The sequence below is a fragment of the Cynocephalus volans genome, chromosome 1 (assembly GCF_027409185.1).
Source record: "Cynocephalus volans isolate mCynVol1 chromosome 1, mCynVol1.pri, whole genome shotgun sequence".
Lineage (NCBI taxonomy): Eukaryota > Metazoa > Chordata > Mammalia > Dermoptera > Cynocephalidae > Cynocephalus > Cynocephalus volans.
In genome coordinates this window covers 269087353-269101664 of record NC_084460.1, presented here as the reverse complement: position 1 = coordinate 269101664, position 14312 = coordinate 269087353, and the positions used below count along the sequence as shown (strand labels likewise).

General features: G+C 41.3%; 1 protein-coding gene across 1 annotated transcript in view; it reads right to left on the bottom strand.

Annotated features, from left to right (window-relative positions):
• Positions 1–1862: 1862 nt before the first annotated feature.
• The window catches only part of ICOS (inducible T cell costimulator), a 41938-nt gene continuing 29488 nt past the window's right edge, over positions 1863–14312 (bottom strand). The window contains exon 5 of the mRNA XM_063086315.1: positions 1863–1918. Coding sequence (XP_062942385.1) covers positions 1863–1918 — 56 coding nt within the window. The remainder of the gene's footprint in view (positions 1919–14312) is intronic.

Genomic DNA, 14312 nt, shown 5'->3' with positions numbered 1-14312 from the left:
TGACTCAGTCATCTCCCTGCATTCATTTCTGTCCCCACTCCTCCACCAAGCAGCCTTTTAAACATGTAAATTTAATCTCATAAATCTCTTGTTCATTCAAAAAAAATCAAAAAACTTCAATGGCTTCTCAAGATGTAATCACTGGCCTCTGAGACCCCGCATAATCTCTCCACCTGCTCACCAGCTCCCACTGTTTCTATTTTGTCTTGTGCCACTCCTCCCCCTCATTCCAGTCGTGCTGGATTCTCCAGTTTCTGGGGCATGCTACGCTCTCTTCTGGCTCAGACACTTCTCACAGGCTCTTCCCTCTGCCTGGAATGCAGTTCCCTTTATTTACTTACCTAACTCCTACTTAAGTCTACTTAAGTCTCAACTTAGACCTAATTTCTTGAAGACGGCTCCCCTGACTTCCAGACTAGATATATAGCATCAGAACACTTGAGAACATTTAATTATTCCTGTATTACCTTTTGTTTCATGTTAATGTTGGCCTTCTCCATCAGACTATAAAGCAAACCATGAGTGGGTGTTCAAAAAGAACCTTGCATTTTGGGCTGTTGCAAACTCTTTTGATCTAGTCTTTGTTAATCACATGTCATGAATCTAACATTTCCTCTAAGGAAAGATTGGACTTGAGCAAAATTTGCAAATGATTCTGGCCTCTCATTATATAGCATGCACGATGAGCCACATTTATCAATTGCAATACAATGTCATTCTGGCTCTAATATTAGCCTTGCTGATAGTACTAGACATCTTTTGTGCCCCATCTCATATTTTTCTGGAGCACTCTTTATTTTAGCCATTGTGGCAGCAACCAGTTACCTTAGCTGCTCACTAGACTTCAGCCCTGAGACTTTTATAATGCATCATGGGATTCCTGAGGGATCCTGCCTGTACTCATGAACGTATAGTTTAGAAGTGCAAGGGATTTAGCATCCTGTAGGGCAACACTTGGTCAATGGTTGATGGAGCTAGTGTTCTCCCACCAGCCCTACTGTCTTGGGCAGACTATTCTGAAATACATTCTATGTCTTCTTCAGAAAGTCCTAGCTGGATCAAGCCCTAGCCACCTAAAGTGACGATCATGATAACAGTGTGTTCTTGAACTGGCTTTCCTTCCTTCTCTCTTTCCTAAATCCATCACTTATACTTTCAGGGACCACTTCCAAAATAAACTACCTGCACGTAAATCCTGATCTTGAGCTCTCATTTTGTAGGGAACTCATTCTAAGACAGTGATAGTGAATGTCATAGGAGTCTGCAGGAGTAGCTGTTTAAACACAGCAGGCAAATTCCACTTAGTTCCAGAAATCCTGGATCCACCTGTGGTAGGCTAAATGATGCCCCCCCCCAAGTATGTCCATACCCTAATCTCTCAAATCTGTTACCTTAACGTAGTAAAAGGGACTTTGCAGTTGTGATTAAGATAAGGGTTTTGAGGTAGGAGGATTATCTTAGATTATCTGAGTGGTCCCTAAATATAATCACAAATCCTTATGAGAGAGACAGAGTAAGAGAGAAGGCCATGTAATGATGGAAGCAGAGACTGGAGTGATGCACTTTGAAGGTGGAGGAAGTGGCCACAAGCCAAGCAATGCTGGCCCCCACCAGAAGCTGGAAAAGGCAAGGAAATGGGCTCTCACCTGAGGCCTACAGAAGGAACCTTGACTTTAACCCAGTGAAACTGACTTTGGACTTCTGACCTCCAGAACTCTAAGAGAATAAATGAGTGTTGTTTTAAGCCACTAAATTTGTGTTGATTTGTTACAGCAGTAATAAGAAACTAACATACTACCTCTTTCTTGGGTCACTCTTAGCCCCATACTCACAGAACAGGGGCCAGCTCCCCACACACACCCTCAGTCCAGCTCAGACTTCTGAAACACTATCTCCAGCACAACTGGCTCCTTCTTTCCTGCAAGGGAAAATCAAGCATGTCATAAGTGATACGATTGAATGCCTCTGTTAATAAAATAATAGTAGCTGCTAATATTTATTAAGCCAAGTGCATACTGTAAGTCAAGTTCTGCACTAACCACTTCTCCGTTCTTCCCTAATCTCCACAACAACCCTATAAGGTTGGTTCCTCTACTGTCCACCATGGTGGACATCTTCCTATGACCCTCTAGATCCACTCTCCTCCCTTCTCTGTCCTGCTCTCTACCCTGGGAGGTAAGTTCCTACAGAGTGCCTCAACTGGTTTCCTTGATCTCTGGCTTCCAGTTGGGTTTGGCCAGTGAGAGGCAGCAACAGGAGATGTGGAGAATGGGAGAGGATGAGGTCTTCATCTCCTTCTCTCCGGGGTTATCACAGGTTGACTGCTCCCTCTCCTAAGGTCACAGAGCATGTCAGATAAGTCCTACAAAGCTTGCTCACAGGGTCCTTGCTCCTACTACCCCTGGGAATTGACCCATCTCTTGCTGCTTTTCCAGAATCTTGCCCACACTTCTGTAAATAGCCTCTCATTAAACCCTCCTTTAAAAACCATTTGCATGTGCCACCTGATTTCTGCCGGGACCCAGCCTGATAGTCTCCATTGTACAGCTGAGGAAACCAAGGCCCAGGGTCTGAACACATTTCATCCAAGTATAAAACAACCAAAGAATGAGAAGAATAACAGAGGTTTCCTCTGCTTTTGCAGTGGTAGGGAGCATTGCTGATGTCCTCAAAAACGAAGAGGAGAATCCAATTCACTGTTGTTAGCATTGGGTCTATTGATGACATGCATATTAAATGTGCCTGTGTTTTTATCAGGGCCATCTCCCTTAAACGTTGTGTTCTCATTTTGTAGGTGCACTGTCTGGTATTTTTTAATAATATATGCAAATGTTGTGAAAATATATCATTTCCTATCTTGTTTTGATCATCTTGACACCACATTTTCCTGTTATACAAACATTTTAGAGTGTGGTTTGTCCTCAAAGACCATGCCAATTGAGAGGAAATGTTTCTGTGATTGTCTGAATTATATGTGGCCATTTTTGATGAAGTCTGCACTTCAAGCAGCTGTGTCCTAAATTAAGAAGAAGATGGGCATTTCTCCAGAGATAGACCAATTCATCAAGAACCCATCTTGCATATAATATAAAATTTTAATAATTCAGTCCTACTGGGGGACTGGCCAGGCTGAAACATGTTGTTTAAAGAAATGCATTTTGATAGCTTTGAAATACAAACAAGAACTTGAACTAGATAAATAGAATGTGGCCGAGCATAGTTCTTGGGAAATTTGCTTGAATGAGCAGCTAAGAAAGATTTATAATTGGTGTATCAATTATTTCTATGGGAATAATTTTTATGATGCTTGAGAGTACTTAAAAAGTTTGTTCTCATAAGTAATTTAAAGATTCCTCTTGAAATACTGTTTGTACTATTAATTTATTTAGCAAATTAATCAGAGAATCATAACATTTTAGAGCTGAAAGAGGCCTCAGAGAAAATCCAGTGCAACTCTCATTTTGCAAACAGTTTCCTGGTTCACTCTTAGCCCCATGCTCACAGAACAAGGGCCAGCTCTCCACTTACCCTCTCAATCCAGCTCAGACTCCCGGGGTGCTAGCTCCCATATGACTGGCTCCTTCTTGCCCGCAAGGGAAAATCAGGCATGTGATAAGCGGTGCTTCACAGCACTCCTCTCACCGATTCCCTCAACAGAGCCTTTGCTCTGATCTGCCCTTTCCTACCTTTCTGCCAGGACTTTCTTTCTCATCCCTTCAGAGGCACTTCTGCTATAGAAGGCTCAGAGGAGGAACAACTTCCCAGTGTCTTGCTTTGCTAATCTTCCCATCTGCACTCTTTCTCCAGCCCTCTGCAATTCCCATTCCACTGAAATGGCTTTTGCCAAGGTCACTAATAATAGAGCTCAAGACTCAGATGACCTGACCATTCCTTGGTAGAATGTGGAATGGTTGGTGACTGCCTTCTTGAAGCTCTCCCCTCCTTTGGCTTCCACTACAGTGGCTCTCCCCTGGTTCATCTCCAGCAATCTGACCATTCCTTCCCAGACCCTCTTCTTGGAGTTCCCGTTTGCTCTCATCTTCTCTTCCCAGCCACAGTTCTCATGAGAAATCAGTCACCCCACCTCTTCTTCAACTGCCTATCAGCTGTTTATTCTTAGATTTAAATCTCTGGCCCAGATCTTTCTCCTGACCTCCTGACTTCCTGCTGACATGTTCTGACGTTCCACAGGCCCTCCATACTCAACAGATACAAGACAGAGCTATTCTTCCCCCCAAATGTGCTCTCCACTCATGTTTTTCTTTCTGTGAATAGCAGTATCACAGGTGTCCAAGCCAGAAATATGACAGTTACTAGATCAGTCTATCAAGATTCCATATCACTCCTAAGATAAAATCTAAACTTCTTAATGCAACATATAAGGGAGGCCCGTTGAGGTCTGGTCGCCGCCTACTGCAACAACTTCATCTCTTATGGCTCCCCGTCGGTCCTTACACCCAGCTGGATTGCCCTCTCATAACTCTCAGATGAGCATTGGCTCACATTCTGAGATTCAGATCAAGAATTATCTTCTCTATAAAGCTTTTTCTCAACAATATCCCCTTCTATGGAAGATTCAGTCACTCCCTGTGTACCTCTATCTATGACACTTGGCTACAAGTATTTGCTCACATGCCTCTTTTTCTCTGCAAAATTAAAAGCACCTTCAGGACAGGCATCAGGTCTAACTTGTCTTGATGTCCAATGGATTTAACATGATCATATATAATAGTTGTTCAAAGGGGGATTATGAAATGACTAACACTAAATAAATGAATGAATGAATGGCTATACCTGAAGTTTCTTAATGCCCTGAAGTTGCTGCTACAGTTCCTATTGAGTCAGGCCTTTGTTCCTAGAGGTTCTAAATATCAGTAACTTGAGGGTGCCAGAACTCACCCAGGGTCGAGGCTGGGGGAAGGGCAGGGGAGGTGTGGTGACTAAATCAATTTTACTAGAGAGAAGTATTTTTAAAGGTTAAGAAAGTCATGAGAAAAAAGTCTAGAAAGATATTTGAATTCAGATTATGATGAACCTTGAATACCAGCGTAAAGTGTTCAGATGTTGGGAAGAAGATTAGCAGGGCCCATTACTGGTTCATGAACAGCAAGAGCAATAACATGATGAAAATCATATTTTAGGAATTTTAACATGGCTTTGTTGTGCAGGAGGAAGTAAAGACCAGAGTCAGGAGGAGTAGGCAGGGGATAATCAATATAAGCCCAAAATAAGATTCTGAATGAGATTGTCATTGGGAATAGAAAGAAAGAGAAAGACACAAGTCAAATGAAGAATTCACAGCATGGGGTAAGATGAACTGTGCTAAGTAATCAGCTTTAAAAATGGGAGATGTTCAAAACTCTTTCCTCCCTGGTGCCTTTTTGTGCAGAATACTTTCCTGAAAGTAAAATGGCTCTTGGGCTCTGTTTACATAACAACTTCTCTGTGGTTTTTTTCTCTTTAACAAAGGGTTTCTCTTTGACCACTGAGTTCTGGAGACAGACATCTTTGAGTGACAGTAGCAGCACTCAAACATGTCTGTCTCCAGAACTCAGTGGTCAAAGAGAAACTGTGTTGTGTGTTCACAACCCTGTGAGTAGGGAGTAGATAGAGGATGTATGCAGATAGGGGAAAAGTAAAGATGCATGTTTCCTTATCTGATGTCTTTAATCTATTAAGGCTAGACACGTGGGAAGAAGCAAGCCGAATGACAGAAGATGCCAAGAAATCACAGGTTTGAGAGGGGATTTCACAGGACCAATAGCCCAGTGAAGGGCAAAGTCTAGTGTGATAAAGTGGGGAAAAGAATTTGTCTGTATTTAGAGCTGGGATGGACCCCTGTGCCCATACTGTGTATCCAAATATCCAGAGATCAATAAAATCTTCAAAGATTCTGCAAGTCACACCAATCGTGGCTTTCTTCCTTTCATGGCTACTGAAATCAGAGGGCTGGCAGCAATAACAAATGAGTGTTGATGTGCCTGTCAGTCCCCACACCATATGTATACGTTTATTTTATATCCTATCCTTTGGGTTTTTAAGTATGTCACATGATTTCACCTGACTTGTCTGAACTCCTGTGTAAAAATTTATGAAAACAAGTCTTTCTCACCTAAAGATAATTAATACATGGTTTCTGAGTTAAAAATATAAACGTAAGAAAACTCTGAAATCTAAATTGGAGAAACAAGAGTCTTGACTGTCATGTTTCCCAGATCAAGTCCTATGTAGATTTCTTCCACTGAGAAGCAGGATAAGTGATCTGCACTAAAATCAACAACAGCTTTGGGATTTTACTGAGGAAAGAGGAGGAGGCTCTGCACATGATTAACTTTGTCTGGTGGAATCGAGAGTTTCTGAATGATTAAGAAACTGGAACTTGACTAAGTCAGAAACCATGTGGTCTATAACAGAAAACCTTCTAAAGGAAAACAACATAAATTTGCAGATGAAGCAAACAGATGATTTGTGTAACTTCATAACTAGGACGAGAACTCCCATTTGTCTTCAGTTCTGGATAAACTCCCTGAAACTAAGCTACTCCAGGATAAGGGGTAAAATGTGTTTTCAGTGACTTCTTGGAAAGGGAAGAATTATCTATTGAAACCAAGTCCTCTGATTTATTTTAATAATGTCTAAACTTCAGTTGGGTGAATGAATGTGAGGGAAATGAGTTTTGAATTGCCTGCTTTGCTAGTATAAATGGTTTTTAACTTGTTATATTTTTTTCTAATGAAAAAGAAAAAAACACAGTTTTCACTAGCGGGAAGGATACTAACATTTTATTGAGTCTGCCATGGGCTTGACAGTTTGAGAGAGGCTCTTTTATATACATTCTCAGTTCTAGAAGTAGTAACAATAATGATAGAATCTATTGGCATAGCTACCGTTGGCCATGTAGAATTTCTATGTGCCAGTAAGTGCTAAGTGTTTTAAACAGATCACTTCACTTTCAAGTTTTCAAGGTTCATCCATGTTGTAGCATGTATCCGTACTTCATTCCTTTTTTTTAATACCTTAACTTTATATAAAATTCAAACTTGTGAAAGAAAGCTGCTGTGGCCATTGAATATCCTCTCATTACAGTCTTATTAGCACCTCTGGTAAATGATGACTTCTGCACTATCTCTGCAGCCCCCATGTGAGGAGAACCAATACTATATATATTTTTAGGAGACACACAGCATTGTGCATCTTCCACTACTTTCTTTTTGAGCTCTCAGGCGAGTTGGCTTGGGAATATACCACCCATTTATTACTCAAAGGCAAAGTGACCCAGTGATCCCAGGCCTGTCCCAGACCACAAGGAAAGACAGGCCAGACTAGGAGAAGTTGTTTTGCTGAAAGTCTATTGATTCTTTTATGCCCATTTTCTGATCTTAATGGTATAAAAATTTAGGTTGAGTGACTAGATCAGGATTGTGCACACCATTTCTACCTAGCATTCAGATTTTTTCCCATTCCTTCATTAGATAATATAATCAGAGAGACCCTCACAGTGTTGGAATCAAGTGCAGTCAACATCTTATTAAGAGGCTTACCAAGGTCACATAACCAATTAGTAGCAGAGCTGGGATTAGAGACCAGGGCACAGGGTATTTTTATTAGTGAAGAGAAAGTAACACGGATGCACTTCAGAGTCAAGATCTAGCTGTGAATCTCTACCCTGCCATTTGCTAGCTGTGGGACATTGCATAAGCTAGTTAACTTCCTCAAGTCCTTTCCTCACGGAGGTGTGAACATTTAATGAGATAACATGTGTACACTGCCAACCACTGCACTGCACATAGTCTAAGTACTCTTTCTTTAAGTGTTCATAGTCATCCTTCCCAGTCACGGCTCTTTGGCTTTGGACTTTGAGAGGCCCCTCCCTGGTAGACCAGAACCCATAGCTACTCTACTTCCAGAGCAAGGAGACTGGTGGGCACTTGGTGCCTGAGGATCATGCTCTGTGGTGAGTTGTAACCTGGGTTTCAGTGTTCACCATGCCAGAACAGAGCACCGTGCCTTTCAAAGGCACAGGGCTTCCTCCAGTCCAGGAAGTGTTTCATTTGAGTCCTAGAGCCAGCAGACATCTCAATCCATGTTATGGTTGTCTCACCCTGAGAAGCTCTGAAGACTCCTAGGAAGTATTTTGAATAGAAAGTAAAAGTTTATTGTTCCCATTTTATGGTTCCCAAGAGCAAGAGTAAACCCAGAATTTAGTCTGAACTCTCTCTTAGGCCCTCAACACATTACACTATCACATACAACTGACTCCTTGTAATTGAATCATATTACTTAGTCACGGTTTTCCCATTACAAAATATTGTCTTAATTTCAACTAACATGCTTAGTCTTCAAAATCTAACTGAAAATTTTCCATGCTACGCAAATATCCTAGCTAAACAACCACAGAGAAACTATGCAATAAGCTCTATCTTGCAGTAATGCTTGTTCCAAACTTCCTCCTTTTTCAGAGGATATTGACCCAGAGTATTTTCACGTTTCGCTACTTTCCAGATACGAGTCTAACTGATTCTGAAACATATTTTCCACATCTGACAATCCTTTACCCGCCACTGGCAGGCCTCCTGCTCTGCTACTGGCCGCCCCCTAAATCTCCTCAAGGCTGGGCCAGAGTTTACCTCAAAACTATCCACCTTCCCAGCAGCTTTGCTTCAGTCACTTGGAGGGGAAAAGAACCAAGATACAGCTCTTCACAATTAATTATTCAACTGTTGAGGTGCCTACTACATGTAAAAACTGAACTAGATTCTGTCACTTTGTAGGTGACCTAATGCAAATTACTTAACATTTCTAAGCTTTAGCTTCCCTGTGTAAAGAATGGAGACAGTAATAGTACCCATTGCATAGGATGCTTTTGAGTATTAAGAGAGATCGTGACTGTGAAGGGCTTGGCACATTGTCTAGCACACCTAAGTGATCAGCCAATGTTAGCTGCTGCTGTTGCAGTTGTTGTCATTAGACAACAGGCAATACAAAGGTACACAGGACATATTTCCCACCTGAAGGAAAGCTCCTTGATGCTTGGGGAATGAGACGTAAATATGTGATTAGATGATAACATGAGAAATATCCTAATAAAGTATGTGATGCTATTATCTGTCAGAGGAATGAAGGACAGAATACTGTGGGCTACATTATAACCTGGAAAGACTTCGGCGGGGGGGGGGGCGTTGATGGAGAAGTAATGAGCTGGGCCTTGACAGATGAATTGCACTTAAATAGGTAGTGAGGAGGGGAGAGCACTCCAGGTAGGAGAAATAGCAATAAGCAACATAACAGAGATGGGAATGTGCCAGTGTCTAGAAGACCATGAGTGACAGGTTAAGTGCAGAATTCATGTCAGCGTAGGTTGGAGCCAGACCATGACAACCATTGAATGTAAATGTACACTGTAGGCATCTGAGGTTTTAAGCCACAAAACTGTGGAAGCTTAATATGGTGGTCATATATAGGATTGCCTTAGGAGGGAGAAACCACAATGGAAAGTGAATATACTGTTGCAATAGACTCAATTGAAGGTGACGTGCAGAGATTTGAGTTACTACCTGGTGATGGAAAGGGAAGCCAGGTCTGAAGGACACTGAGAGGGAAGAATTGTGTCCTGATTTAACAAGCAAGGGCAAGGTGCAGTGGGGGCATTATACAAGGAGAAGGGGACACAGAATATGCTAAAGTTTAATCCCAGGAGGCAGTGAGAATGGGGTACAGTCTCATTAATGAAATACGAAGGTCATTCATTCAGTCATTTCTTCAATAACATTTTTTCTGCACTCTCTACCCCGGACCCTGTGCCAGGCCATTGGGATCCAGAGATGAACACAACAGTCCCTGCCTTCCAGGAAATAACAGTCTAGTCAGAAGGGGAAACTAGCTTGGGGAAGAAAGAGGAGTATTTACTCATAAGTTGACAGAGCTAAGAAGACTTAAATGTCATCTAGAGTACTCTTCATCCCACCCCACCTGAAACAAACTTGAAAGATGAGAAACTGAAGTCCAAAGACAGTAAGTGGGGGCCAAAGTTTACACCTCCGGTTACTGTGGGCGCAGAAAGTGAGCCCAGAAGTCTTTATGTCGTGCATGCTCCCCTCTTCCCACACACAGCACCCACTGTTAGGAGCGCACATTACACTCAATCATGCATTGCCTTGTGACTTCGTTCATAGGGCATCAAACAAGGGAATGGAAGCCCAGGATCAACTGCAGACTGCGAGGGAAGGTGAACCATTGCTCACTCCCTTCTCCTGTGCTGCTGCCTTTTAGCCCCGAAGTATTCTAAGTTATTTCCAAGGCCCATCATCCGGTACCTGCGGGATGACATCACCCAACATCCAGATGAAAGCCCGCCTCTCTCCTCTCACCCACTGCCCGTCCCCAAACATTCTTGAAGTCATGTCACTCTGTCCCTTCCATATTATTCAAATTGGTCACTTCGTTTATAGCACTACCACGACTGCCTTAGTGCAGGCCCTCGCTGCGGTCGTCTCCTAACTTTTTGTCTCCCCCACTCTAATCCGTCTTGTTCACTCTGTAGTCAAAGAGCTAAACAAGTCACTCTCTCACTTAAAAAACCACTAATGTCTCTTCATTGACTACAGGGTTAGGTCCAATCTCCTTCATATGACCAGAAGTTCTTCTTCCAGAAGTTCCTTGCCACTTCTTTCCAGGTACACTATGCGCCCATAAAAAACCATTCACCGTCACCTGGACGTCCCAGCTTCTTTGGTCTCCCCGTGCCTTAGCGCATGCTGTGTATTTTGCCTTTTTTCCTCTTTCTTTTGCTGACTGAACTCCTACTCATTCTTCAATGCCCACCTCAAAAATCACCTTCCCTGAATACAGATTTCTACTAATTGTGTTTATTCATAACACACAGCAAGACAAAAAGTAAGATCGTATAATGTCACCTACAGACCTATACTTTATATAGCCAAGTAAAATATATCCAAATCGGCAAATGATAGGAAAGTAAGATGCTGACACCAGTGATGTTAGGCCACAAAGTGCTTCCATATGATCCTGCACGTTTGCCGGCCTTTCAGTTACTCACTTAAGCCTCTGGGGCCTTTAATGTTTTTGTGTCTCATTCCTCCCCTGGACTGTCTGACCCTGAGAACAAAAATTCATCTTAATCATTCCTGTATCTCCAGTTTCTCCAGTGTCTGGCACTTAATCAGCACTCAGTAAATGGTTATTGAACAGATGAGTAAATGAATGAGTGACTGTGTATCATACTTATCTTTATACCCCATGCTGAATCACTTATGTACAGTGGGTGACATGACAGAGAGAAATGCTGAGAAATATCCAAGTACTTAGAGTTACGGTCATACTCTTTGGGGAAGTAATCTTTGGGAGCACATTAAATATCAAGAAAGAAAATGTAGAAAAAAATGGGAAAAGGAGCAAGCGAAAAAGGAAAAAAGGAATGTCCAGATAGGAAGGAGTGGTGGGGAGCCAGGAAGACAGGACAAGTGAGAGGACAGTAGCTGTGAATGCTCAGGAGATGCGGGCTCCTCCAGAGTCGAGTATGTTTTGCATTCACCAGACATTGCATCTAGTAGGCGCTCAATAAGCATCATCGTGTCTGAAGCTGGACAGAGAAACTTTAAAGCCCCAAGTCAGAGCACATCAGGTTGAGCAACTTACTTGTCCTCAGATTTTTCTGGGTCTCCACGTGAACACATCTTCATACAATGTGCTGTGCTTATATTTACATCAGCTACCTGTTCCTCTAGACTCTAGAGCTCTCAGAAGCAACCCCATTATTTACATTTATCCACGCTGGTTGTTAATTGTTTGGGGAATAGGCATTCCCTTCAGATCCCGTTTGATTTCTGCATTTGCCTAGACACTGCTGACTTACTCGTGCCCTAGGTGTGAACTGTGGATCACCTGTCCTGGGCCATCTCACCTCATTCTTCAAATGTGTACATGCCAACCTGAGCAGCTACACGGCTCAGAAACTCTCATCCCCTTCCCTATGACAAACCCTGACCAGTCTGGCCCTAACAGACCTAGAGATTAAAATGTTCTTTGTCTTATGAACTAAGTACGTTGAACTTACTGAAAAAAAGATTAAGTTGTTTTGGTGTTTTTTTACAATATAGCTTAACTTAAAGTCACTAGAAGTTTTTAAAAGACTGACAGTTGGTGACAAGAGGAAGCAATTACATTGAAATACTCTATAAAATCTCTCCCATGCTTTGTGAGAAATTTCATCGAAATGCTTCTGATTTTGAAATTGCTCATTTGTAATTGCTCTCTAAGCCCAGGAAGCATGTTTCTCCCATCTATGATATTTTTAACATGTTTTTTCTTTAAATAACATAAAAGAGGATATATCACTGTACAAGTATTCATTTTCTATAAACCTAAGAATTAGATGGTTACTAATTCAATGTATTCCCAATGCAAGATTGCCACAAATAAAAGCTGCTTGTTTTACTTTATAAAGTTGTTCCTTCTTACCCATTTTCATAGGTGCAATCCCTTTCTTCCCATCTAACTTTCATGGGGGAGGGACCCTTAAAAATCACAGTATAAAAACACCAAAAATAGGAAAACAGGAACTCTCAAATTGAAGTAAAATCTAAACAGACTACCTCTTTCCTAAATAAGTTGTTAAAAAGTAGAAGATGGAAGTAGAAAATATTTTATGACTTGGGTGATTTCCACAGTGACTTTCGGGAGATCTAGGAGTTTTCTAGAAGTTAGAGAAGTAAATTATGAAATGATTGACTATGAGCTGTAAGAAGTACAAGACCATACCAAAATTTAAAAAAAAAAAAAAGAAGATAAAAATTCATCTTGGAAACATAATTTATGGTACATACAGAGAGACTATCCTCTCACCCACCTGAGCAGAATAAAGAGCTGAAGGGCAAGTTTTCGGCAGTGAACTAAAAACAAGGCAGACTTTGATAACCCTCGAAATTATTACCTGGTAGAGATTTTAAGAAATACTGAAATTCAAATCCTGACGATTGAGCTAAAAACTTTTAAAGGCTAGAATAATAAAATTATCGAGATAGAAGAGAATTAAGAAACTATTTTGTAAATGAGGTGATGGGGTCAGGCCACACTATCCCAAAATATGGCCCTTTGGCATTTGAGAAGTCAGCAGAAGCAGGAAGCCGCTCTCACCTTCCCATCTCCCTTCTCAAGCCCTGAAGCAGGTCATAGGATCCTCATTCATTTGACAGGTGTCCCCTCCCTTTACCTGGAGGAAAGGAACATCCTTGTCTCTGAAGACACAGGGACACAGGGAAGAATCTGAACAAACAGGCCTTGCTAAATTTCCCCTAGTTTCTCACCATTAGATCATTGCCCTTTGTCCATACACACTTCCCCACAACTGTCCTCTCTTCATCAAACCTCACCATAAAAATCCACAAGTTTCCCTTTTTCTTTGGGTCTTAATTTCCGAAGGCTCTCGTGTAACATAAAACCTATATTAAATAAATTTCTATGCTTTTATCTTCTTAATCTGTCTTTTGTTATAGGATCCTCAATCATGAACGAAATCCTTTCTCCCCTATAGAGGAAACTGAGACCTTAAGTATATGTGACTGACAGTGAAATCACTGAAAATAAGTACAGAGACAAAAGGCAACACACTTGGAGAAATAAGAAAAATTATGTGCCAAGGTTCAGACTAAACAGGATTGGACATAACTGGGATAAGATGTGACAACCTGACCTGCAACATCCCCAGGATTCAGTCCAGAGTCACCCACAGCACGTGCACTTGCTCTGCCTGGGTACAGAGAAGTTGCGGCAGGGGAGGTGGTAATATAAAGAAACTGGAAGCCTCCAAGCAGTGACAACTGTGGGAAAGTGAAGAGAATATGAAATGCAAAATGCTCATGATAATTGTAAGAATAGAAAATGCACTAATTTTAGACAAATTATTAGTGAAAAATTGTATAACCACATTGTAAAATTTCTTTCAAGCACGCAATTAAAAAACCTGTCCTAACCATTTTTTTTTTAAAAAGGAAATGTCATTTTAAAATTCAGGTTTGTCTTTTTCTTGAAGACTCATAAGTTAATTTGATCTACAATAACACTAAGTACCACTTTTTCAGAAAAGCAAATTATACTATGGAAAAAAGTGTTTAGCAAGAGTTTCTGTTTTGTTCTTTGCGGAGGTGGCAGAATTTCTAGGTTATAGGCATCAGAACTTGGTTGTCGTATCTCTGTGCTGAGCATTATGTCTTACCTTTACTATGCCTTTAAGAATAAATGGTTCTTAAATTGTCCCTACAACCAACTGCGGCTCAAAGTGCTTTTCAAAAGCTCAG